This window comes from Nyctibius grandis, chromosome 2, assembly GCF_013368605.1.
Source record: "Nyctibius grandis isolate bNycGra1 chromosome 2, bNycGra1.pri, whole genome shotgun sequence".
Taxonomy (NCBI): domain Eukaryota; kingdom Metazoa; phylum Chordata; class Aves; order Nyctibiiformes; family Nyctibiidae; genus Nyctibius; species Nyctibius grandis.
Genome location: NC_090659.1, coordinates 8,863,344 through 8,888,557, shown reverse-complemented (window position 1 = coordinate 8,888,557; position 25,214 = coordinate 8,863,344). Strand labels below are relative to the sequence as shown.

At 35.8% G+C, this 25,214-nt stretch overlaps 1 protein-coding gene across 1 annotated transcript in view; it reads right to left on the bottom strand.

Annotated features, from left to right (window-relative positions):
- GBE1 (1,4-alpha-glucan branching enzyme 1) overlaps positions 1-25,214 on the bottom strand; it is a 163,611-nt gene that overhangs the window by 98,691 nt on the left and 39,706 nt on the right. Inside the window, exons 3-6 of the mRNA XM_068417950.1 lie at positions 20,409-20,524; positions 3,914-4,039; positions 2,010-2,145; positions 1,116-1,206 (exon numbers count right to left, since the gene is read on the bottom strand). Coding sequence (XP_068274051.1) covers positions 1,116-1,206; positions 2,010-2,145; positions 3,914-4,039; positions 20,409-20,524 — 469 coding nt within the window. The remainder of the gene's footprint in view (positions 1-1,115; positions 1,207-2,009; positions 2,146-3,913; positions 4,040-20,408; positions 20,525-25,214) is intronic.

Below are 25,214 nucleotides of genomic sequence, written 5' to 3'. Positions count from 1 at the left end.
ATGAAAAAGCAATGTGTTACGAGTGGTACAATCTGAACTTAAGCTGACAATACTGAACATTACTCATAAAGACTACATCAAAGTCAGCAGTTCTTCATCACCTAGTTTCCAGTTGTATATAGGTTTTTCAGCTTCTTAAGTAGTAGCTATTAACTACAAACTGACATAGAAAAGAATTTTTTAATTATAAAAATTACATCATGCATGCATGCAGTGTTTTGCAGAAATAGTTTCAAAGTTTTATACTTCCCTTTTAATCTGTTAATACATCAAATTCAGTACAAAAGATAACTGATACAACTTAAAGCTTCCATTAAATATTGAACAGTTCCTTACTTTGTAAGAGATAAGAACATATTTGTATTACTGGAATAGAGTAATCCATAATGACTACAAAAGTAAACGTACATTCATGGAAATCCCCAAAATACGCCATCTGCTGCTGTCCTGCTTAGTTATTTGTTTTAGGTACCACACTATTTTCCAACTTGTTTTTAAATAAAGATTTTTGTCTCCTGTGGCCGACACACATTTCTTTCAACTAATTAAGCCAGTTAAAACTTCCTGTCTAAATTTAGCGTTCACCAAGATAAAAAACCCACAACATGCAGGTTTATAATCATTTTCTTAACAATTACCTGAATACATTTTCCACCTATTTTCACCGTAGGCCTCAAATCTAAGTACAGTCTGTTACAAGTGTGGGGAAAGTTCCCACAGAACACAGAGCCATGATTTTAATCAAGTTTATTATTAACAAGTAGTGTACAGTTCTGTTTATCATAAAAGAATGACTTACACATCGTGTTTGCCACTGCCAAGAATTCCACCACACAAAACCCATGCATAAAGACTGCTGAAGCTGGATTAGCTGGAATCTGCTACGACAGCTGAAGTCACTTATAACCTTTTTGTTTGTATCCTATACAAAGTGTTTCACAGAGCAGCTGATCACTATGCCCAATTGATTTCAGATTTAAGAGGAAGCTAGAGCAAATACCTAAGCCATTACTTTCTCTTTCCCTGAAACACTTACTTGCAAACACACGCATACAGGCATACTGATTTAAATGGATGAGGAGTAAGGTAAAAGATGCCAGAGTACTTAAACCTACCTTGATGCTGCAAAGAAGCTTGTGACCTGATAACCAAAACTGGCATAGTATGCATGTTCCATAATAGCCATCAGTTGGACACAGTTATATCCTATAAAAACAGAAGAAACAAAACAAACAAACCCCTGCCTTAAGGACAGTCAAAAGAGGATTCAACACCTGTAACATATCCATTCCAGTCTTCTCTCATTTTAGCTGCTTCTAATGATTAACAACTAAAGATTCAGTCTCTTTCAAGAAGTAATTCTACCTGATAGTTTATACTTGCATTATCTTCCATTAAAAATGAAACTGTCAATATATCTACATATAACTGGGTGTATTGAATCTCTTAGATATAGAAAGCAGTACGTGATATACAAATATAAGCTTAATTTAACTTCAGAATACTAACTATGCCAATTGGCGTGTCCTGAATTTCTGCTTCACTTTTGACACTTGCAGTCAGGGGGTGTGGGGCTACACATACCTTATGCCCTATCTTTTTTTCCCATTTCAAAAACACTTTTTTCCAACTTTAATGATTACATTATTAAAGTAATGTGTTAAGGACACAGTATTTTCTGAAGACTGTCTCACAAAAATGGGTCCTTTTTCAAGTTGAAAGCAATCCATGCCAACAGTAAACGTCCCTGCAATATTTACCTAGGCTTTTGCAATCACGTTTTACTTAAAAATCTGTGGAACGGATTTTGATTCACATATCCTATTTCAGCCTGTTTCTTCTCCATAGATTTCACTTGTTTATAATTTTTGCTGCCCTAAGAATCTATTTTTATAGTACACGGAATCTGAAAATGCAAGAAACCTATAGACACATGATAATTATCTTTTCTAATAAGAGCACAGGCACATAAAAATTTTATCTCTGCAAGTATCTCTGTTATTACTTACCAAGATCCTTTATTCTAGGTAATACATTGTATGTGAAGTTTTTATAAGATGACACTTTTCCTTCTGGGGAAGCAATCCCCACATGGGATTCATAGATTCTTAGGCTTTTTAATTTCTTGGGGGAAGGATGCCTATGCTACAAGGAAAAACAAACAGTTGTCATTAGGATACAACAGCTTGAACATGTTGTCACAATCACGTAATTTGTGCAAGATGAAGAACAATTTAAGGTTGTTTTGTTTTGTTTTTCCTCTAAGAGCACAAAGATTTCAAAGGTAATTAAGCATTCTAAACCATTAAAGGAAATTATTTCAAAATTAACATTCTTCATGAACAAGAAACTGAACATCCATGATTCAACACTTCTCTTACACCCTTTTTAAATTACACTGAAGTGTACAAACTTATAGCAGCTATTGGACTATAAAGTTCTAAACTACTACAAAGCTTGTTTGAAAATAAACAACAGAAAGATAGGTTTTCAATACACAAATATTTAAAGAATACAGAGGCAATTGAAGTTCATCACAAAACCTCCTATTAACACTTGAAGAAGAGCTTATATTTGATGGGGATTTTACTTTTTAAAACAAAAGTCTTGTTTGAAGAAACTTAGGAAAACGACCACTTAAAACATAATTTTCCCCCAAAGTCTTTTCTTTTCCTCCCTCTCCCAATTAAAAAAAATATGAGATTTTATATTCTATTTATTAGTTTAATATTTAAGTGAAATTTTGAAAAGTTAGAACAAACCCAGTAAAAACACACACATACGTGAACATTGAACAGAAATTAAAGGGATAATGTGAAGAACAAGTTCTGGTTGAGGTTTGTTCCCTATATTTTACTTCCCCTGGGCACCTCTCCTATTCATAAAGGACTTCCCCCGCCCCCAACCCCTCCCTCAACTTAACTCAGTAAGGCCTTGTCTGCACCCTAAATGTTGTCACCTCTTTTTCACTCCAGGTCATACAGATCACCACATTTCCAACTACCTTCCCATTCCTCTTCCTATGGAGAATCTAGGTGACACACAGTATCATAGATACGGGGTAGGTCACTAAATTCATATGAACTATACATCTAAATAAGAAAGTTACTGTGGATTACGTAATGTTTTTTTAAAGACATTTTCCATGTGAGTTACGCTTTCTCTGTCAAGCACATGCTTCATAATTTGAGGTGGGCACTAAAATTTAACTCAAAACAGGTTGCAGCACCTCTAATACAGAATACTGCATATCATTTTTCAGTGAAAACAGCAAAAATTCTAATAACGTGAAGTAACACACTCGGACAGTCGGAAGTTTCTGAATGCTCTCCTATGATACATGAAAAATATCATGTAAAGAGTTCCCATCCTTATAACACTGCATGAGAAGTGAGAGGGCTTTAAAAATCAATAAATGGATCTTCCCGATACAAAGAAACTAGGATTTGACTGGAGCGTGAGCACCTTAGTTTTGCAAGCTTTTTCTGACTTCATATGGCATTGACTTATTATTGGAGAACTGAACTTTGTATTTGCAGCTAACTAATTCTTAAACACAATTCTGATAATTCACTCCTCTCCTCTATACCAGGAAGGTCGCTGTAGTCCTGGAACAGTTACTGAGCTTGCCTAGCATGTGAGAAGCCAAGTTTAAAATACCACTTTAACAGGTAATTATTTTTTATATACTCTATGGGAGACTGAAAAAGTAGTTCAAAACCATCCATCATTAAAGTCACTTGTTTCTGTCAAAGCCATGAATAAAAATCCTTCCCTTCTCAGGTAGCTACTTTAACTAGTTCGCTACCCTCTTTTTGTGGAATAACTTTTTTTTTTTTCTTCCAAGCAGGGATACAAAGATGACACAATTTATGGTTTTATACACCTTTTGAAAATAATATTTAAGCCTTACTATATATGGTTGTGGTGGATTCCAGTGTACCCAATCATAATTCACTTTGTTTTCATCACGGACTACATATCTTGCCCAAGGTGAAATACGATAGAGGAGTTGGCCATTTTGAGCACGAATCACCACCTATAAAATAACCACAACACAGGCATGCAGTCACATATAATTCATGTAACACCTCTTATGTAAACTATAGCGAAGAATGAAATAGTACACTACACAGAAATTTAAGTTAAAGAAAACACAAACATACAATGCAAGTCAAGACAAGGAAGAATGACCCTGTTGCCAGAGATGATTTGCAAAGGGATAGCAAACCAGGCATGTCAGCCACAGGAGCAATGTTCACCAGCAGGAGCTGAAAGGTGAGGATATATTTGTAAGCTTCATATAAGTAATGGGAGATGGAGCTTTTCCTTTTTCCTTCTTTTTTATTAAAAAAAAAGTAACTTTGCTCTCAATTCTTAACGAGTAGTATGTAAGAAGACAATTATCAAAGAATTGCATTTTCACCTGCACCAAGCATCTTTCATTACTCTGATATATTATCTGTATCCTTAACCCAACCACAGGAGGAAGTAAGATGAATATATGCATACACAGTAGGTTAATGGAAGTTGTTAGAGTAAAGTAAGGAAGATTATTTTGGTGTCTCTCAGTGTATATTATTATAACTCTGACAACACAAAGCAGATTTTGTAAGAAGGAATAATAGAGACTGATCATCTAATCAGAAAAAGCTGAGAAAAAGTTATTGAAAACACCGTACAATTGCATGGAAACTTTCTTCTGTCAACTGTGCTAGCAAAGCTGGCCAAAATCGTATTTCTGCAACTTATCAGCATTATGAAGATCCTCCCGGTCAACAGCATTGACACAATTTGCAATATCTCTTAAAATAATAAAAATTATCCCCTCTTCCTAATATCACACTTTTGATGATGCTATTGCTTGTTTTATTAATTTGTCCCAATATACTCATCACAGACATAAGAGAATTACTGCATATAATAACCATACCTCACTATTCATGTTAGCATTCCTTTTTCTCTAATATTCTAGTGTAATGTATACTATACAGGCTTATAAGGGGTGGGCACATTTTAAGAAATATGAGATAATTAATCTAAATTCAGAACATTATTTAATTAGATATAGTACTGGTTTAATCCAAGGATGATACCGGAGGGTGAAAAAGAAAAAGTTTATTTATTATGAAATACCAAAACCAGGTCATGCATACTCTTTAATTTAATCCATTAAGCAATTAAAAACACTTAAGAAAAACAGATAGTAGAAACATTTAAATGAGCAACCAGCTATTTCACTTTTTTTAACCCACACTTCTACAGTTATGCTGCATGTGTTAATTGACTGTATCTCTGCGTCCTCTCCTTCTGAAATCACGTAAGAACTTTTGTCATTCCCTAGTCACTCAACTCAAATTGACCATATTGTTCGTCATTTCTGAGGCATCACTCCACTTGATTTACCAGTTTTTCAGAAGTAATATTGTTTAAGTACTAGTTTTGCTTTTATTCAAAGCATCCATCAGGTCAAGAGTAATAGACTTTTCAGGAACTGAGAGACTTTTACAGGAGCTTGTAAAAGTTGGTAGGAACTTTCACAGCCAGAATTCTCATAGCTACAAATAAAACTCCTGAGAAGCAGAGGCATACATGTTTTTCTCATATATTAAAACAGCAACAATGTCAAGCCATAAACGGGTGCTGCTAATCTACCACTTTCTGCAGGGGCTGGGTTTACACATTTAAGTCTTAACAGACTTAGTCTGCTCTAGTCTAAGGTTCACAATCTAAATAATTTTTGGTTTTCATTTTTATTTTGGAAGAACTTAACTTTCAGTTTTATTATGTGAAGATATAAGAAACCTCCTGTATTCTAAAGAAAAGAACACATTTATTCAACAAAAGAAGTCATACAATTTAACCATTCAAAAAAAAAAAAAAATCTTAAAAAGTGGGAGGAGCACTTATTTTCAACAAGTATTCAGAAAGTTTATTTGTTGCCTTCTTCACAGTCTAGGTCTTCTTAAAACAAAGAATATTTTCCAAATATATCCAGCCACAGTTGTATCTGGTTGAACCTCACCATAACATTAGAACCCTCAATTTTGCCCATGTGGTGGTGGTGTTTTTGAACAACGACGAGGGAAAAAAAACCCAAAACTATTCAGGTGAGCGATGTCTAGTGTTATTGTAGCCAAATTCAAAGTCGGTCACACAATAATACATAAAAACTCAAAATCCTTGATGACCTTTGAATGTCACATGATTCTGGCTTCCAAGTGAAATATCAGTATAAATACATGTAAAATAAACATTCTCACACAAATAAGCAAGCATCAGAAAGAGACAGAATGAAAACATTCTTCAAAATTTGACATTAAAAAGTCAGTTTACTCTAAAAATGGATACAGCAGATATACAATTCATATAAGCACAATTGTAAAACAACAAAAAGTGAAGAGCTTAACCTAAGCTGCTCATCTTTTGTATGCAAAGGTTAAAAATGTGTGTTTTGTTCGCATTTTGCATTTTCCATTATAGGGATGTTGGGTTTATTTTCAACATTTCTGTCTGAAGTGTTCGGCACACTTGAAGTTTAGCATCCAAGACCGCTGCAATTAGTGCAGTGGATTTCATAGACAAGTACACCCAAGGTAGTGAAAAGATGTCCTGGTAACTTGAGGTTTAAGGCATCAATGCTGTTGAAGTGATTGATTTTGCAGTAAGAACTTTCAGATTTGAATAAAAATCACTAGAGAAACTTGAAATGTATGGCTGTAATACGAGCAAACAAAGCCAACAATGGTTGGCTTTGAAGGTATGTAAGAACTGGTGTGCAAAGGTGCATTTCAATTTTAAAAATACTGGACTGCTAGAAGACAGAGCAGGACCTAAATCTCACAAGAACATTAGTATCAAAGTGACAATGTGTTCCATGTCTGTCCCACTACAGGAGATTTATGAAATGGGGAGTAAGCTGTAGGATAAAAATAAATACAGTGTTTACAGGTCTGTTTTGATGATGTTTATAACTCTCAAAAGCAGTTTATTACAGCTAAGGAGAAACCATCACTCTGAGGGCAGTCAAGTGTCATACAGAAAAGGCAATAACACACTGCAGAAATTCAGAAGGTGAAGTGGGTTTCATTTAATTTAATGGTGCTTCCAATGCAGGACAAGGGAGATTCAGGGGCCTCAAACTTCAGAGATACTGAAAATTTTTGAGGCTCTTGGGTATCCCACTATTCTGCCTTTCCAAAATAGCATGGGTCTTCCATATCACCTACAGCACATCTGCCAACCCCTTCTGGATGTCTCAGAGCATTTAAAGGAAAACTCGGCACTTACGCTCAAGGCAACTTTCAATGTGCCGTGACTCAGTGAAATTTCCTGGCTTTTTATGAACAGAAACCAAACATTTTTTTCTTAAATTATCTATAACAAGAAAAAGTCTAAAAGTTTTGCAAGTCCAACAACTTCAAAAGTTTAGTCACAAATACAAATTTAGAGAAAAGGCAAACCCATGTGTAAAATGGAGCTTAATGTGATTGTGCTATTGTTATGACAAATTAAATTGTGCAGTAACAGGCCACAAAACACCATGTTTAAAATTCATATGTTTATGAATATCTCACTCCTTTTCTTTTTGTGTTTGCCTACCTTCATCTTCTCTTCACATGAGCTTTATTTGGCTACCTCATCTTCCAGTGTACACATACAGAGATCTTCAGAACAGTATGGGAGAATAATTCAAATGACAGTTACATACAAGATGAGACAATTTCTCTGCCCAGTGTCCACTTCTTCGGCTTTCAGTTCCTGCATCTAAAGTAGACTTCAATTCCATGCATGAGCATTGTATTCAATTACAATGTGTATCTGCCTCTGTTTCCACTGATGATAACACAGGGTCAAACATTAGAAATAAAAATAAGCCATGCTGTCTTGATAATTCCTTATTTTCCAGACATTTATTTTCATTTAAAACTAGCATCTGCTGAATTTTTTTTAAAGAATAAAGGATTACACAACTGGCATTTTTGTGTTTCAGGAAATTTGTCATATAGTGGTTTGTCATTTATACCTGATTTAGGGAGCGGAAAACAAGGAGATGATAACTAGATAACCAATGAATATATGCAAGCCAATAAAATGCTCTGAAACACTGTATTATTTCATTACTTTAATGGCTTGAAAGCACTTGGAATGATTGTTGGTATATGTGGCTTTTAATACAACAATGAAATTAAATTGGCTAAACCAAAAATAGCTACACAATGACACAGTGGACTAGCTTTAATATAAATATGGAAGTGCCAGTGACTTGTAACTTATAGGGCAATAAGCTACTATTTCAATATTTTACAACTTATAGTATTTCATTATCTTGATATTTATTCATTTCTGAGACAAGATTATCCAAATGTAAAAGCCACAAGAACACAGGTGGAAACACAACCTCATCTCAATAACGTGCACCTGATCTGAAAGTAAGTTCAACCCAAAACCTAAAAGTATGACAGAATTAGGTCTTAAAGAGTTTCTAGGAAGTTTATGTTAGATGCTGCAATAACATAACCAGGTTTTTCTACTTCATGAATGTCCTGGTTTGGACTAGGACAGAACCAATTCTCCTTTCAGTGATTTTTCCTTTCAGTTAAGTTCCTTCTAAGTAACTGCACTTTCTGCAGCTGACTACATGTTTTTCAGACAGCGTCCACTTCTAGAACCAGTAACGCTTGAAGTTTCTAGTTATTACTAAGGTAATGGTAGGAATGGTATGCAGAAAGGCTCTTGCCTACATTTATTCCTACAGAAATCAACATCACTGGGAAGTTTCTTACAGTCCACAAGTGAAAGGCTGTAAAAGAGTCGCGCTTGCAGGGAGGAGTGGACAGGACAGGTGACACAAAACTGACCATCAAGGTATTCCATCCCATACATGTCATTCTCAGTTTAAAGCTGCAGGATCACAAGGGTTGCCTGCTCTTCTTCTATGGCCAATGTCCAAAGAGGACTCCATTTTTCTCCTGCCTTCGAACCCAATCTGTGCATTCCTGAATCCAGTTCCCATCTGCCACTGAGTCCAGCCTGGGACCTCCCAGAGCCCACAATGCAGCTCCAGTGGTGATGTGATCATCATCAGGGGAGCTCGATCTTGGTTTTGTATATATTTGTATATATTAAATTATTTCCATTAGTATACTCAAGCATTATTGTTTATTAAAAATGTTTTAACTTCCCAACCCGTAAGTCTCTCTTCCTTTTCTCTTTTTCTCCACCTTCTAGGGGAAGGAAAGGGTTAATAGGGAGCATCTGTCATCCATTTAACAGCCAGCCCAGCTTTAAACCTTGACAATGAAATTTATTAGAAATTAAACATCAAGGTATTTCCCTCCCTCAGTTGTTCTAAGAGTGCATGGGGAAGGAAAACAACTGCTTGTACACTGAGATGTTTTTTAGCATAATACACATCATAGACAAAGAAAAGTTTTCATTTTTACTTTTGCAAAACCAGGGTAACTGAGAGAAAGCACTACAAGTTTACAATAATACAAAAGAATCTGAAACAATTAAAGTTAATCTCTTCAAAATGTTATACTTAGGCCATATTGCTGCTGTAAGAAAACCTAGTCTTAGATTTTATTTCATAAATGCAGTTTAGTTTCAAAGACAGTTCCTGCATTCACATCACTGATACAATCCTGCTATAAGATCATATTTCTTTTTTCTTAAATTGTTCATCCTTTTCGCAACTCCTTCAAGTTGCTACAGAAAGAGAAGTGAATATTTACTATCAGTTGAAAACACCTTTCTCTGCACACCTGAGCTGTGTACTTTTTCCCCCACAAAGCGTATCCAATCCCAAGTTTAGCACTCAGGATAGAATACATGGTTCATGACCTTTTGCCAGTGGATGATGTAAACTGAGCCCATTTACAGAAGTAAATAAAATCATATCACCACCCTTGCCTTCCCCACGCACACAGAGGAAACCACAGGGCAACTATTACCATTCTCTTTCTACAGATTGTACTGGTTTGTGAGACAAGCACTAGAATCTAGAGGCAACATTTTTTTTTATGTTTGTTTTTTAATACATGGGACCACAGCAGAACACTCTCCTGTAACGTAATGAAACCTGCTGCAGAACCCAGGAACAGACTTCAGAGTTCCTTAGCTGACACAGTTTGCTTTAAAGAAGATTTAGATAAAAATATAAAAGCCTGACAAAAATCTGGGATAGAACAGCACTGTCAGCAGCTGTACTCTGGAACTGTCTCATTCAACCTGACAGATTTTGGAGACCAGATAAAACATTTCCCTCTTTCATAGCCTCAGAAATAGAAGGCAAGGAATGAAGAAGTGAACACAGCTTCTTCACTAGTACCTTACTCTTCTTGCTACTGCACAGCCACTAACGAAGCTCAGGAGAGGCAGCAAGGAGGAAAAGGGATCAGCAGCTGTTCAACACTTCGGCTTCCCCTAGCCAGGAGTACCATCTCAGATGGACTCTACCCAAATCAGTGGGGAAGGAGGCATGGAAAATGGTAGATCTTTCCAGAACTCAGCTTCCACTGAAAAACTTTACCATACTCTGTTCCTACCACTTCAAATAACCAAGAAATCAAGCGTATCCATCAAGGTGCTTGCAGTCACTGAAGTTATTTCCTAACAAGGGAATTGAGTAAAATTTTGAAAAGAAGTTTTGGAAAGAATGGACAGTATGTTGCTTCTGTCAGGCTGTTCTCCTTCCTAAATTGCAAACAGGTTACACTGGAAAGAAAAATAGAAGACTCTAGTCACATTATTCCCAGTCTCCCTTTCTCCAACTTTTTTCCTCATCAATTTAAGATTACTGTCAAAATTAAGTCAGTTGAGACAAAGCTGTCCGCTTTGTGTTTTTGTGTTTGTTTTTTTTTTTCCTTCCAAGCAATTTTCTGGCAAAGAAGTCTGTTAAAGGAAGGCTGCGCAGCCATTCAGAGAGACCTGGACAGGCTGGAGAGTTGGGCGGGGAGAAATTTAATGAAATATAACAAGGGCAAGTGTAGAGTCCTGCATCTGGGCAAGAACAACCCCATGTACCAGTACAAGTTGGGGACAGACCTGTTGGAGACCAGCATAGGGGAAAGGGACCTGGGGGTCCTAGTGGACAGCAGGATGATCATGAGCCAGCAATGTGCCCTTGTGGCCAAGAAGGCCAATAGCATCCTAGGGTATATTAGAAGGGGTGTGGTCAGCAGGTCAAGAGAGGTTCTCCTCCCCCTCTACTCTGCCCTGCTGAGGCCGCATCTGGAATATTGTGTCCAGTTCTGGGCCCCTCAGTTCAAGAAGGACAGGGAACTGCTAGAGAGAGTCCAGCGCAGAGCCATGAAGATGATTAAGGGAGTGGAACATCTCCCTTATGAGGAGAGGCTGGGGGAGCTGGGTCTCTTTAGCTTGGAGAAGAGGAGACTGAGGGGTGACCTCATTAATGTTTATAAATATGTAAAGGGCAAGTGTCATGAGGATGGAGCCAGGCTCTTCTCAGTGACATCCCTTGACAGGACAAGGGGCAATGGGTGCAAGCTGGAGCACAGGAGGTTCCACTTAAATATGAGGAAAAACTTCTTTACAGTGAGGGTGACCGAACACTGGAACAGGCTGCCCAGAGAGGTTGTGGAGTCTCCTTCTCTGGAGAGATTCAAAACCCGCCTGGACGCATTCCTGTGTGATATGGTCTAGGTAATCCTGCTCCGGCAGGGGGATTGGACTAGATGATCTTTCGAGGTCCCTTCCAATCCCTAACATTCTGTGATTCTGTGATTCCGTAAAGGGACAAGCATTTAAATCAAATATTGAAAAAATACTCCTTAGCTATCAGACACATAGTAATAATTCTCAGGTGGTTTATATGTTTAACAAAGTTCTGCAGAAGAATCTGCGCAGTTCAGGAGCCATTGGAAGAGAGGTCTATTTGTGGTGCAGATTATTTTTCTGTAAATATGTCATCACATCAGCTATTAGACTCTAAACAGAGATATTAAATATCTGTTCACAATCCCCTCTTCTTTCCCCTTCCCTTCTCCCCCAGATAAAGAAAATAAATAAGAAAAAAAAAAATCAAGATATGAAAGAAGCAAAAGCCTATCTTCAAAGTCATGAAGTCACGCCTTGATCTTCCAAAAGAGGGAGATATAGCTCCATTTGTGAATTATACATTTCAACTGCAGCGAAGAACCTGAGAACATGTTTAACTAGTTTACTAGATCATATTAAAAAGAAAAGCTTTTGCTCTTTTTTTCCATTTCCATGCTTCTCCTAGAAAACTATGAGAAATTAGTATTTACTAAGAAAAATACAGAAAATACTATATTATCCATTTGAATATTAAAAAATTCAAAAGATGGAGACAGTAGCCTAGTATTATAAAAATATCTACACAGACATAGATAAAAATACCATAGGAAAAATCAAACTGTTAAAATCCAGGAAACCATAGGTGAGTCATTAAAAGTGAAAGCAATATCTCACAGAAACATTCCCAATACATTTCAACAGGCACACGTGTAGAGACAATACTTATTTAATCATCATGAACTACCCTAAAGTACATGGATTTCTACAGGAAGAAACAACAGGCTTAACTGCTATCCACACAAAGGTGGCATTATTATCTATTGAGAGACAACCAGTTCATTTTTGAAAAAGGAAAACACCACATGTATCTACGCTGCAGGACAGCATTCAAACTTTTCTTTCAGTCTAGAATCTAGACTTTAAAAACCTTTTCCAAAATCAAAGTAATCAAAGTCAAGGGAAAACTGGAATCTCCAAAATATACAATTCAAGAAATACTTTTTTTTTCCCCATTGTGACTTAACCAGAATCAAGTTACTATAACAAGAGTGATGCAGCTCAAAGACTATAAAAATTTGTATGCATAATATAAAAGCATTCATATATGTATTATGTAACTGAGAGGCTTGAGGTAGGAGAGCTCAGTTTGAAAAGCAACCATAATAATAAAGCACATTACACACAATAAGTATAACTTATTAGAGTTGTTTCAAGCCATGTCAAGTAGAAAAGAAGTTGCTGAAGTATGTAATAGGGGCACCCAAGCATTAAGTATTGCTTATCCTCAACTATAAAGCGTTTGTATAAAGGACAACTGCTGCATAATGCATCTTGCAGCTGGGTGGTTGTGGCATAGCATGCTTACTTTTTGATGCTCCCATTCACAGCTATTTCAAACTGACAGCAAAGCGTGTTTTGCAGGTGAGGCACGTCATGCTCAACACCTCTGCTTCCTGTCACATACCTCTGTGGTCTCTTATAACTGGGGTAGCCTACAGTCCCAAATGGTCTTTCCATCTGTCTTCTCCCTCCTCTTGCTGTTGTCTCCCTGCCCAACAACTCAAGAGTCGCTAACACCTTAGGTCACACACTCTTTGGTGGATAAGAAGAGTGCAGATAACCATATGTTCCCTCTCTTCTGAGGTAGTCTGTCATGGATGAGCTCACCTGACCCTCTCCACACATTGTTAGGTGCATTAACTTAACTGCTTTCTGATATTCTGAAGTAGCATACCTTGAATACTTTATCACAATGCCTCAAAGAAGTCCTCCTCAAACACCACCAGTGTTGGCTGTGTTGCCAGTACAGATTCCATCTGACAAAACTCAGGCATCCGACGTGTGGAATAAACTTTGTTATTCTAATAGACTTATCTTCCACTTTCTCCTTGACCTGTAATCTTCTCTTAACATTATAGACAAACACAGCTGAAAATTAGGAAGTACGTACCAAGTCAGTCACACTGAAAAGAGTGTCAGAAGCTTTACCTAATTAGTGGCCCTATCTTCAAAACAAAAACAATTTGCCCCAAAACCACAGCCATGTTTACATACACTTAATTTGGACTCTCAGACTTCAAATTCCATTTCAAGACCCCTTCAAGACCCCTTCCTTAAAATCTCTCTCCCTTTTCCTCAAAAAAAACCCACATTTTGCTTTAACACACCCCTAATATCAATTGAAACAATTAGTCTTCTGTATAGATAAACTAAAAAGAAAGCATTTTTAAATAGCAAAACCTCCTATCAAAGAATTGGGCAATCTTCAAGTCACAGGAGAACTAAGCCTGCCAAAATAACTGAACAAGAATATCCTGAAGTGCTCAGCTCAGTATGCAAAAAAGGCTCCAAAGAGCAACAGTCCACTGCATTACAATTCTTCGTTGCTGCTACAACCTCTCCTATGAGTCCACAAGCAGTTGCACATTGCTTCCCAAATTCACACAGGCAAAGTCAAGAGACCATTTACCTCCCAATGAGATAACAACTCTTCCTGCTAGTAAACCTAATCTGAAACCCAGAGAAGAACAATAACTTGCTGAAAGGTCGTGGCTTGCAATCAAGCAATGAAACATGACGGGTATTGCCACAGATTTAACTAATGCTTTACCTTCCATTCAGCACCACTGATATCTAGAAATGTGTATGCAAGATGACTTAAGTTACTTCTTAAAGCTCAAAATGGCAGGAATGCCATGTCTGCTCCTTCTTGCACATACATTACATTCCACGATGATGCAAAATGCTTGTTTCGTTTACTGTTCAGCTTTGCAGACCTGGTGATTCTTATTTTTTTCCATCCTATGCACCATTTAAGACACGAAATTTAAGTGACATGGAATTTAACAGACTGAGCAAGGATATTCCCCACACCCCACACTCCCCCCCACAGTTCAGGTGAAAACAAGAAACATTAGAAATGTTACACATGTAAGAAAACAGTAAACACTTCTTCAGGAAGCTTCCCACTGAAATCAAGTTGCATACCTCTGCTAGGGTTACCTAGGGGTCCGTTTGTAAAAGCTGTCTCACTGCATGTAACCTATTCACACCTTATGTTACAGAAAACCCACCACATCTTTAACACTTTTATATGTAGCATCCTAAGCACCAGCCTGTTATCTCTTTATTAAAAAGTTTCCCGAGTTTTCACCTTATCATTAAAAACACCTTCACGTTTTGACTGCAGACTGCTTGAAGCACAAGACCTGAACACAAAGCCAGTCTGATACTACGCTGCTCAACTTCCCGATCAGTAGGGTCAGCTGCAGCACCATCTACTTTATCAGTGACAGTAATTACTCTTGATGAATTTCACTAACAGTGGTTCCCTGACACTGATTAACCTACCTGCTCACCATATTTGATTCTGTTTCATGGTTTATAAGTTAAACACAGAGCATGCAGATCTACTACAAAGTATAGGACACAGTAGTAAAAACTGTAAGGATGAAATGTTAATAATATTCTTTACAACTAACTTTCCTCTCCCCAGCACCTCATGGCTACAAATGTACTTTTAGGTACTTCTAACTACGGTTAATCTGTTAGTGTTCTGACTCAAAGCAGTTCCTCCTTTGCCTCCTTTAATATTAAAAAGGGTTATATATTTGGATAGGAAAACTACTCAAAACCAATAGTAGTGAACTTAAAATATTTTGTTCAAACTGATAAAAAAAAATAGTGACTCTTCCTTGTGTCAGCCCAAATATGTATTGAACTTGGCACCTATAACTACTGTTAGCAACCACTGAAACCATTGGTTTCCAGACTCTTCAAACATTCAAGAGAGTCTGGAATATCAATAGAAGAATATTGTGTTAACAAGTGCACAAATATCAAATCTAGTCACCTCATTATAATACAAGACACTCAAAAATCTATAAAGTTTACCATTTAAATATACATATATATGTACACACACATATATCAGATATATGTGTGTGAAGGAGAAAAGGGTATAGATTTAGCAAGTGATGGAGTTTTTTTTAAAAGTTTCTACCATTTTGTGAGGTGACCTTTCCAGGGAAAACTTATGTTATTTGTTCCTTGAGCTGTATATGATTAGTTCTGTCAGCACATACAGAGAAATTATGAAGGCTGCTATGGTGCCCAGAAATGATCTGTTAAAACCCCATCGAAATTAACTATAAAACAGGATTTCCTTTTTTTTTTTTTTTCACCTTTTATCTATATCCACTCAATTACACAAAAGCTATCTAAGAAAGCCATCCATTTGTAGTTAACTCATATGGCTTCAAAAATGTAATAAGACACTGATAAATTTAGTCACTGATATTTTACAGACAATTTCCTAATCTTTATCTTGCTCTTGGTAAAAGTTGCATTATGGAGGCATGTCAGCCATCCTGACTCTTACCTTCATAACTCAAGAGAAATAGGCTGGAATCACTTACATTAAAATAGATTTCATGAATGCACAAGTGATATTTAGTTGTACAGTGTTTTAATTTCATGCATCTACCCAGCATTATTGTCAGATAAAGTGTCAGAAAAATTTATTAATATATAAAATTCTTGTTCTGTTAAATCATTCCAGAAATCACAGATCTACTGTCATTACTAGAAAACTGAACTACTATTTTAGAATACCCTCTCCAGCTCACATAAGAAAATATAGCGGTTCCGCTATACAGATCTCCTATTCAATGTTCCAGGGCAGCAGGTAGCTCAATCATAATTGCCAATATTTTGGAAGTACTGATCCTACTACCTTTTCTTATGTAGCTGTGTGTAAATATTCGAGAAGTTGATCATTAGCCATGAATCTGGAAGTTATTTTCATCTAGGTTTGAATTCTTATTGGCTTGTATTTTCCAGTTGTTCTTCATTTTCTGTGCTGTTCCTTGGCATTCTTATAAAGAATATTAAAGAAGTTCCCCACTGCAGATATTAAGATCTCAATTTTTACCAATACTGTCCCCACCCCTAAACTTCACTGACACTATTTCAAAATTAGGACCTTACAGACCACAGTGAAAACTTAATTTACAGGTATTTTTTAAGCAGTTGTAAAACTCATTTATAAATAAACAGTAAAAGAACAAGGTGGAACATTGATTAAACTCCTGCATGAATATGACAATACATGACGAGACTTGCAAAGGAAGCCTACCCACGTCAATTTTTCTAAAAGCTTGTTGTATACTGTGAAAAGGTAATTAAGAATACTCTGGCAACAAAGGAAGAACTCAGTGATTTTCACCATGAAAGAGATACACACACTTGCCATCCACCTGACATCACTGTTAGAATGACAAGCCTGCTAACATTTAAAGAAACTTTGGTTGTTCCCAGACCATATTTCAAACTACCCCCCATTAGAATAAAGCAACAGAGATAAAGAGGCTTAATTTATTAAAGCACAAAGTTTGTTTTTGTTTTTTAATCTGTGCTCAGCTTATGACACCTGTCAGAAGTTTTAAAAAAGAAAAAAATACCACACAACCACAACAGTAACTATATTTGTTCACTTAACTCACTCTAAGCTCCCCACTAATCCATGGAAGAAAAAAAAAAGTGCCCTTTTCTAACAGGTAACATGACTTTGTAGATGGATGTCACAATCCACAAGGGAATCACTCAACTGTTATAAGCCTCCATCCCTTCACACACAAATGTATCATAAGATCTACAGCAGGTTTTTTAATTACTCACCTTCTTCAGTGTTTATATTTACTTATGAGAGGACTGCCTGAAGAGCTACAGTAGCCAGTCTACTACTATTGAAAACAGGCAAATGTTTGACCTCTGCTCCTCATTTATTTTCCTACAAAAATATTTTGTGACCTGATCTAAATTAGTGTCACCAGCTACACTCCATCCATTTCCCATCCTGTCTTAGAAATTACTTATTTAAAAGGAATGACCTTGCCACCATTTCAGAACTTGACATTCACCAGTGGAGAACTAAAGATGAAAACAGTGGAGACAGAAGCTAAAGATAAGGACCTTCTGGAGGAGACTTTTTCCCCCTAGCAGATTAATCAAATGACTGCATAAGTGTCTAAAGTACTCTATTTTAACTTAAATATTTAAGAATATTGGTAAAAGAAACTTTAAAATCTGTGATTCCCTTATGCTTCTTTAGTAAAGCAAAAGAGGGAATACCTTCATTACTAAAAAATAAATAGCTTTTGTTGCCTAGTCTAGTGCACAAACAGTGCCTGCGTATTTAAACATTAGCTCTGCAACCTGCATAGTAATTACCATCTACAGACAATCCAATGTTCTCAGCCTCTACAAGAACAAAGAACTGCAAAACTATGCTCACACAAATCCTCACGTTCCCAAAAATACACACATTTATGAACAATCATAATCTAACAGAGCCACGTAGTTTCAAGAAAACTTGAAGAGCAGCAGTTTTCTGAGAGAGGATAAAAAGATCAGCCGTAGCACAAGGGTAACGTACATGCCTACCATGTGAAATATTCCAACCTCATCCCAGCTTTTGTGACAAATAAACCAAATTAGAACTACTGGAACACAAGATTTTTTTTCTATGTTAGTTATATCACCTAAATACATTGAAAGGACACATCATGATGTGTTAGGTTCAGTTGTATAGGCACCATGGAACAAAAACGTGTCATGCAAATTATTAGCAAAGTTACAGATGAGGCTGGGAGCAGTTCCATATGGATTAAGTCCTCAATTATGATTATGTAAACTGTGAATCAAGTTTCTAAATCTTTACACCTTTTTTTGAAAGACAAGAATATACACACTCGAAAGCAAATCTATCTCACAGGCAGACAGAACAGTCCAGCTTCACATGCCTGTTTGGCAATCACACATTGAGTGTCAGTGACAACTGCATACATATTTGTTTAAAACTGACCATGTAAAAGCACTATTAAAGTGGCATGTTAAAAAAAAAGCTAAAATAAAAAGAGGAAAACAAACTCACATTCTGCTTTGCCAGCAAGAGTCTCATAGCTTTTCAGAAAACTCAGAGCAATAACAGAGCTACACCAGATTACCAAGAGTAATCAGTAGTCAAAAAATCTGCATACCAAACAAATTATGCACAATGCAATCTTTGCTTTATGGATTTCGTATTTCAAAGAAAATGGTGAATGGCAAGAGAGAAAGTACTATAAAGACCTGTACTTCAAAAATAGACAAAATGACCAATGATTATATAGGTAGACAAACAAAAAAAATCTTAAGGTTTTCCAAACATGTTTAAGAATATGTGCTTTTTGCTATTATGTTAATAATTAACAACACACCTCATCATTCACACCTCTTATCTCTCCACTGAGCATAGAATACTCTGCAGTAGGTGAGCTCAATAGTTTTGTAGATACAGCATAAAAGGTAAATTTAGCAACAATCAAAAAATCTAACCTACTTACATCTCAAAACCATGGAAAATATTAAGTAACCATTCTGCAATCTCATACATTCTGCATAATCACCATATTTCTGAGTTGCAGACAAATGTTTTCTTTCCTGCTCTGTAAAAAAAAAAAAACAAGCTTCCTCATCCCTGCATGATTATTCCTAAATTTCAATTTATCCATATTTATTACTGGGACAATTTCATACACCGTAACAAAAAGCATAGAGATAAGCACACATATTAAGTAAGCATTTCCAGAGCATTTTTATGCATATCTTTGTTTCAGCAGATTCCTTGTTTACCTAAGCTGATTTTTAGCAGAAAAATGAGGATTTTTTTCAGTGTGCTAGTTTTATTGATGGGAGCCCTGAAAATATAGTAGTACTATAAAAATGCTCCCAGCTTCTTAGTTTTCCTAGTCTATAGATGATTTCAGTACATTCCTTTTCTTAACTACTCATTACTGTCCCCTTTTAGCATCCAATATCTCTGGAACTCAAGACTGCAACAGTTCAAATTCTCACAAGTACAACTCTGACCAAAATCAGTATTCACGTAGAAATAATCAACTCTACTGATAGTTAGTTGTCATTATGTGTATCTGCACTAAGTGTAACATCTGTAGCACTTGACAGTTCGAAGAAACTTTCCATTAATTCATGGAAGAAAGGATTTTATGTTCACTGATACTCATGAAATACAACTGATAAAATACAACTGATAAAATACAAGTTTTCCCTGTGTCTGTATTTAGTTTAACTTACTTAACCTACACCTACTGCTCAACACCCTTAATTCCTAAATGACAGGCAGGAGTTTTACAAGGCCACATGTACTATTTAAGCAACACAAAAAGATCATCTGAAAAGCCATGGTTAAATGGATCACAAAAACTATCAAGGTAGTGAGATTTGAATAGGATCTTAATCTCAAGCAGTTGTATCAAATACAGAAAGACTTTATCTATACACTACTTAATTCTTATTTTTCAAATTATCAATATTAAGTACTGTTTTTGTCTTTTAACATGACAGAATACACTATATCCCCATTTCAGCCACATATGCCTGCTCCCAAGCATCACAAAGAGAGTTAGATGTTAATGTTTCACTCATTGAGGTCACTTTGCACAAGCAAATAAACTGATTCTGCTTCTTAGAACAATTAAAAGATAAAATTATTTAAAAGAAAACAAAAAGGACAACTGAGTAAGAAGGGTTACAAGAACTGGACAGAGTAAGTCTAGAAGCAACACCTTTAGCTTTGATCCATGGGGCACAGGAGGATAACCATCTTCTCCAGGTGGAATGAACAACTCCCACTTCCCATACTCCATCTTCTTATACGGATGAGAAGATGGATTCCAGCCATCTGCAAAATAAGAAATATTTAGTGTATTTATCTTAAAATGTGTCCAATTACAATTCAAAGGTATAACGGTGTATTCCATCTTTTTCAGAATAAACTGGAGCAACAGCAGACAAATGTGATACTACGATACATGTTCAAAAGAGGGTCAATAAAATGTGTAAGATTTTCACTACAAAATCATACTCCAATTCTAATTTGACAATGATTGAATTATTTTTATTTTACTTTCTTTGATCAAAGTCAAAACAACCTTCTCCCCAAAAACACACTACTTTTTTTAACACCACAAAATCACAGTGTTATGAAAATTAATAGCTGAAAAGTAATGCTTAATGTAGATTTAAAACCAAAAACTGCACATCCTAAACAAGCCAGTAGAAATATTTGTTACAACACTATGAGAAAAACTAAGCAGCTGTTGATTATGGAAAGAAGTGGATACAACGTAACCAAAAAACAACAGCTAAACTGTCTGAAATAAACAATTCAGGCAAAAAAAGGGAAAACAGAAGAAAGATGAAAACAATAACAAATGTCTTAAGAAGTTGCAAAAAGAATACTTTAAGGAACCCGTCAGGATTTATGATAGTCAAGACCTTCTTATGGGAATTACTACCAACACTTTCATCCTTCTTCCCCCTCATAGATGTCTAATCATCTTCATTGCTTTTCATGAAACTTTCCAATTGAGCTATATCTCGTTATTACAATGCATGAACTGAACCAAATACATCAGGTGATGAAAGATAAGAAGAAATGTCTTAGTTTGAGAACAGGGACTTCAAAAACTCTGCCAATAGCTACAGAAAAAGGCTAAGAATATTACCAGCAGAAGTTCAAATAATCAGCTTGGATATGTTTTAGGAAAAAAGGACAGCATCACGGAAATCCCATTAGCCACACACACAGACAAGAGCTTCTATACAAAAGTTCAGGCCCCAGATATGTCTTAATCCAACACAGAAGACATCCTGAATAGCCTGGTACTTTTAGCTTCTCTCATCTCTGTGATTAGATCTTTCAAAACCAGCCAACTATTTAAACATTACATCCTACCTCAGCAACATGAGGCACAATGGAACTTCTTGCTCAGAACTGCTCCCTTAGCATGCCAAAGAATCATAAACTGACCTTTAATCTAGAACTAAATTCAAAGTTATAATGGCTTGGATTCTACCATTTGTCATTAAAAAATCAATTTAAATGCAATACCTCCAGCTAAATCATAAATTGACTTCTTGTTTCATCTCCTGGTTTTATTTTCACATTGGCAAGTATTAGCCATACAGTTCTGAGGCTCACTGCTTAACTTGGAGCTTCATATCAGAAATTAACACTTCTCTTGCTTCTCACAGAGGAAAGAAGTACTTCTTGCATATTGACCAAATCATTCACTTGTTCCAATGTAAGAGCTAATACATCACTACAATGTTGTAACTATTTTTTCAAAAGTTTAAAAACTTCATAAACTGAGGCTGAACTCTCAAGTGCAATAAACTCATCTCTTAGGGCAGTTATATTTCTACATTCCACACACTTGTGATCAACTGAAAAATGCTCCGAGTCCAGCAAGCATTCACAGAGCTTCCTTGAGGAAAAGTTGTCAGAAAAACAGCAGTTCAGACAAGGGAAGGGCATCAAAATCCCACTATCCCACACAAGATACCTTTATACCATTTGCTTGGAATATGAAATCAGAACATAAATTGAGAGATTCTCTAAGGACACTATACTGTTCTACATAGTAGCCAATTAGGTCTTCCTCCTCCTACATTGCCTGATTTCCAACAGCTCAATAGCAGGGTCTTTAACATAATCTGCTTAAAAAGTGATTAAACAGCTCAAACACTGACACAAAAACAAATGTCATTACTTGTCAAATAGGATGTCTCTCTGGATAATAATAGCACCTTCAGTTGTCTGTAGCCACAGAAGCATAGAACTATTTGACTTTAGTCATGAAATGTAGGTATTTTTCTATAAAAAGCTTTGAAGAAAATAGTAAGAAGTTCAGTATCATATCATAGTAGTATCTAGACTCCATTTAGCTAAAAGTTTGAGTCAGGTCGGGGGCGGGGGGAGGAATCATTCTAAGATATGGAAAGTTTCCAGTCAGCTGTCAGATATCCAGATTACGAGGGCTGGTGGCTTAAGTTCCCCTTTCTTCACTCTGAAGGAAGCATGTCAGAGTTTAAATAAACAAACCTCCCCCCTAAAACCAACTAACTCACCCTCCCTCCACCCCAGCAGAAGCCTTCCCCACTAGTGCAAGAAAAAGGAAGCAAAAACCAAACCAAACAGATATTCCAGAGCGATCAACATTTTAGATCTAATGTTAGCTGGGAAGGAAGGAGAGGAAAGCAGAGAAAAGAAAAAAGGGAACTAAAGAACAGAAACCACAAGTATGACAAGGTATCATATCAAATACTGACTTCCAAATTAGCATATACATAGTTACTCTTTCAAGCTGCTTAAAGCCAGTAACTTCTTTATAATTAAAGTATTTTTTTACAGATAACCCACTGAGTCTCTGCATGGCCAAATACAATTGAGTGTTCTAATTCCCAAACAAATTCTGTGGGTTACCCTCAAAACCTGCAGTTCAGCAACTTATTTTGAAATAGTTGATTGTAAAGTAGCAATAAATTGCCAGTAGTCACCAAGTTCCTCAGCAATACAGCATGCAAATAAAATATTCAGTGTATTATCACTGAGAGTTTTTAAGGTAGGTATAAATGTTGATATTGCCGCTCGCATCAGAAATTCAGCTGACTAATTGCCTCATACACTTGATTTACTGAGATGCTAAAAGTACTCATTGACACATCTTAATGTTTTTGGATGTTCATTTAATACTTTTCAGATCCAGTAAAACATCGTATCAGAATACCAACAGATATAATATCTCTTTTCTCTCAAATTATGGAGTTTTAAAGCAGAGATAAAAAGAACACTGAAAGTAATCGGGATTTTTTTTGAATTTATGTTTTTCATTCTCCAATCCAAATACAGATTTGTGTATTATTACTAGATTCCAGCTTCTTTCTAGAACACACAGTGATACTAAGAATTATTCTATTAAATAGGAGCTAACCCATTCATTACAAGTGTCTAAGAACAAGGTACAAAAATTCCATAAATTGGACCAAAATACCTTAATATCAAAGCTTTTATTGTCTGCTATAAAGCATAAAGGTCATTCACAAAAAACTTTACATTTGCAGGACTGATGCTTCACATGTATAAAATGACAGAAATAAATTATTCATGTTTATCTTAAGCACAGTTCATAATAAAGATTATTAACTATGATCTTAATTATACATTCTGAAAGAAGTTTTATTTCTCTGTAATACAGTCTGCATTTGCCATTATAATTTTTACTAGATTTTGATCCTCAAAAACTTATCAGATTAAATAGCAGGGACTAATATTTTGTGTTATTTCTTGTGCCTTTCCATCAAACATCTAAGAGACTCGCAGACGATACCATATTATTAAGTAAAACACTATGAGAAAACACTGCTATCCATCTCCCTACAAAAGAACTAAAAAAAAGCATGTATTGACTGTTTTTGTATTTTACATCACCATATTTCAGTTTAAAACCTAAAAAGCTGCTGTCGTTTAAGTTCCATGTTTGTTTCTTTGTGTAAGACTTCAAATTTCCTCCCGAGTGGTTCAGTTACAGATCTCTCTATAAAAATTTGAGTTTTATTAAAAAAATTCTTATCAAAAACAATTCTGATACTGAATTTAAATACAATATAATCATAAATTTAGTTTGAGACTTTAACTTTCTTGAAAACTCAAAGAAAGGTTAAGGGGATTCAGTTTTAATTAAACATTTCTGTAGCAACCTGAATCTAAATCTTAGGTTTTGCAACCCAATTTCTCATCAGAATATTATTAAAGCTCATCTGAATTGAATGACAATCTTCCATTCCTCTAGGCATTGGGAGTACAATATCTTCCCCGTTGGGAATGAATACTTTACTATGACTTAGGAACATGATATATAGGACAAACGCAGTTTTTCCACATTAAAGTGAATTTCTTTCTAGTCTTTTGACTTCTTACTGCCACATTTCATTAGCATCTAGATACAACTACTCTAAGATAGTAGTCCTAAATTTCTGCTTCATATGATGTATCACATGAAATATTTTAAATTAAGTAAGGTTTAGAAAACCATTCCAGTCTTTAGCTACTGCATTCTGGTATATGCATACTTCCCCCTCCAACCTGCCAAGCCAATTTACAAGTTATATCCTCTTTTTAAAATATTAGTTATTAATTTCGTTAAAAGTCTGTTTTTAAAATGGCTATTAAAATACATATTTAAAACAAATGTATTCTAGTCTTCAACTGTGCTGAATAATTTAACTTAAAGACTATTATATCCATCACATCACATAAAAACCTTGAGCAATAGGTGGGGTTGCAGGGAGTAAAGCAGGAGTGAAGAGAATTTTCTGTGTATTCACACATATAAAGTTGAGCTATTAAAATATCCTCATCTAGCTGTCTTGCAGTCAGCACTGATGGCTGGCATCACTGTAATCTAGCAGTAGGTGAACTATACTTGTGATTCATTATTCAGTTTTGAATCAGAGGACATAGCCAATTCCCATATTAAAATTCAAGTACTGCACTAACCTATTTTATTAATGTCTAGTCCAATAAAAAG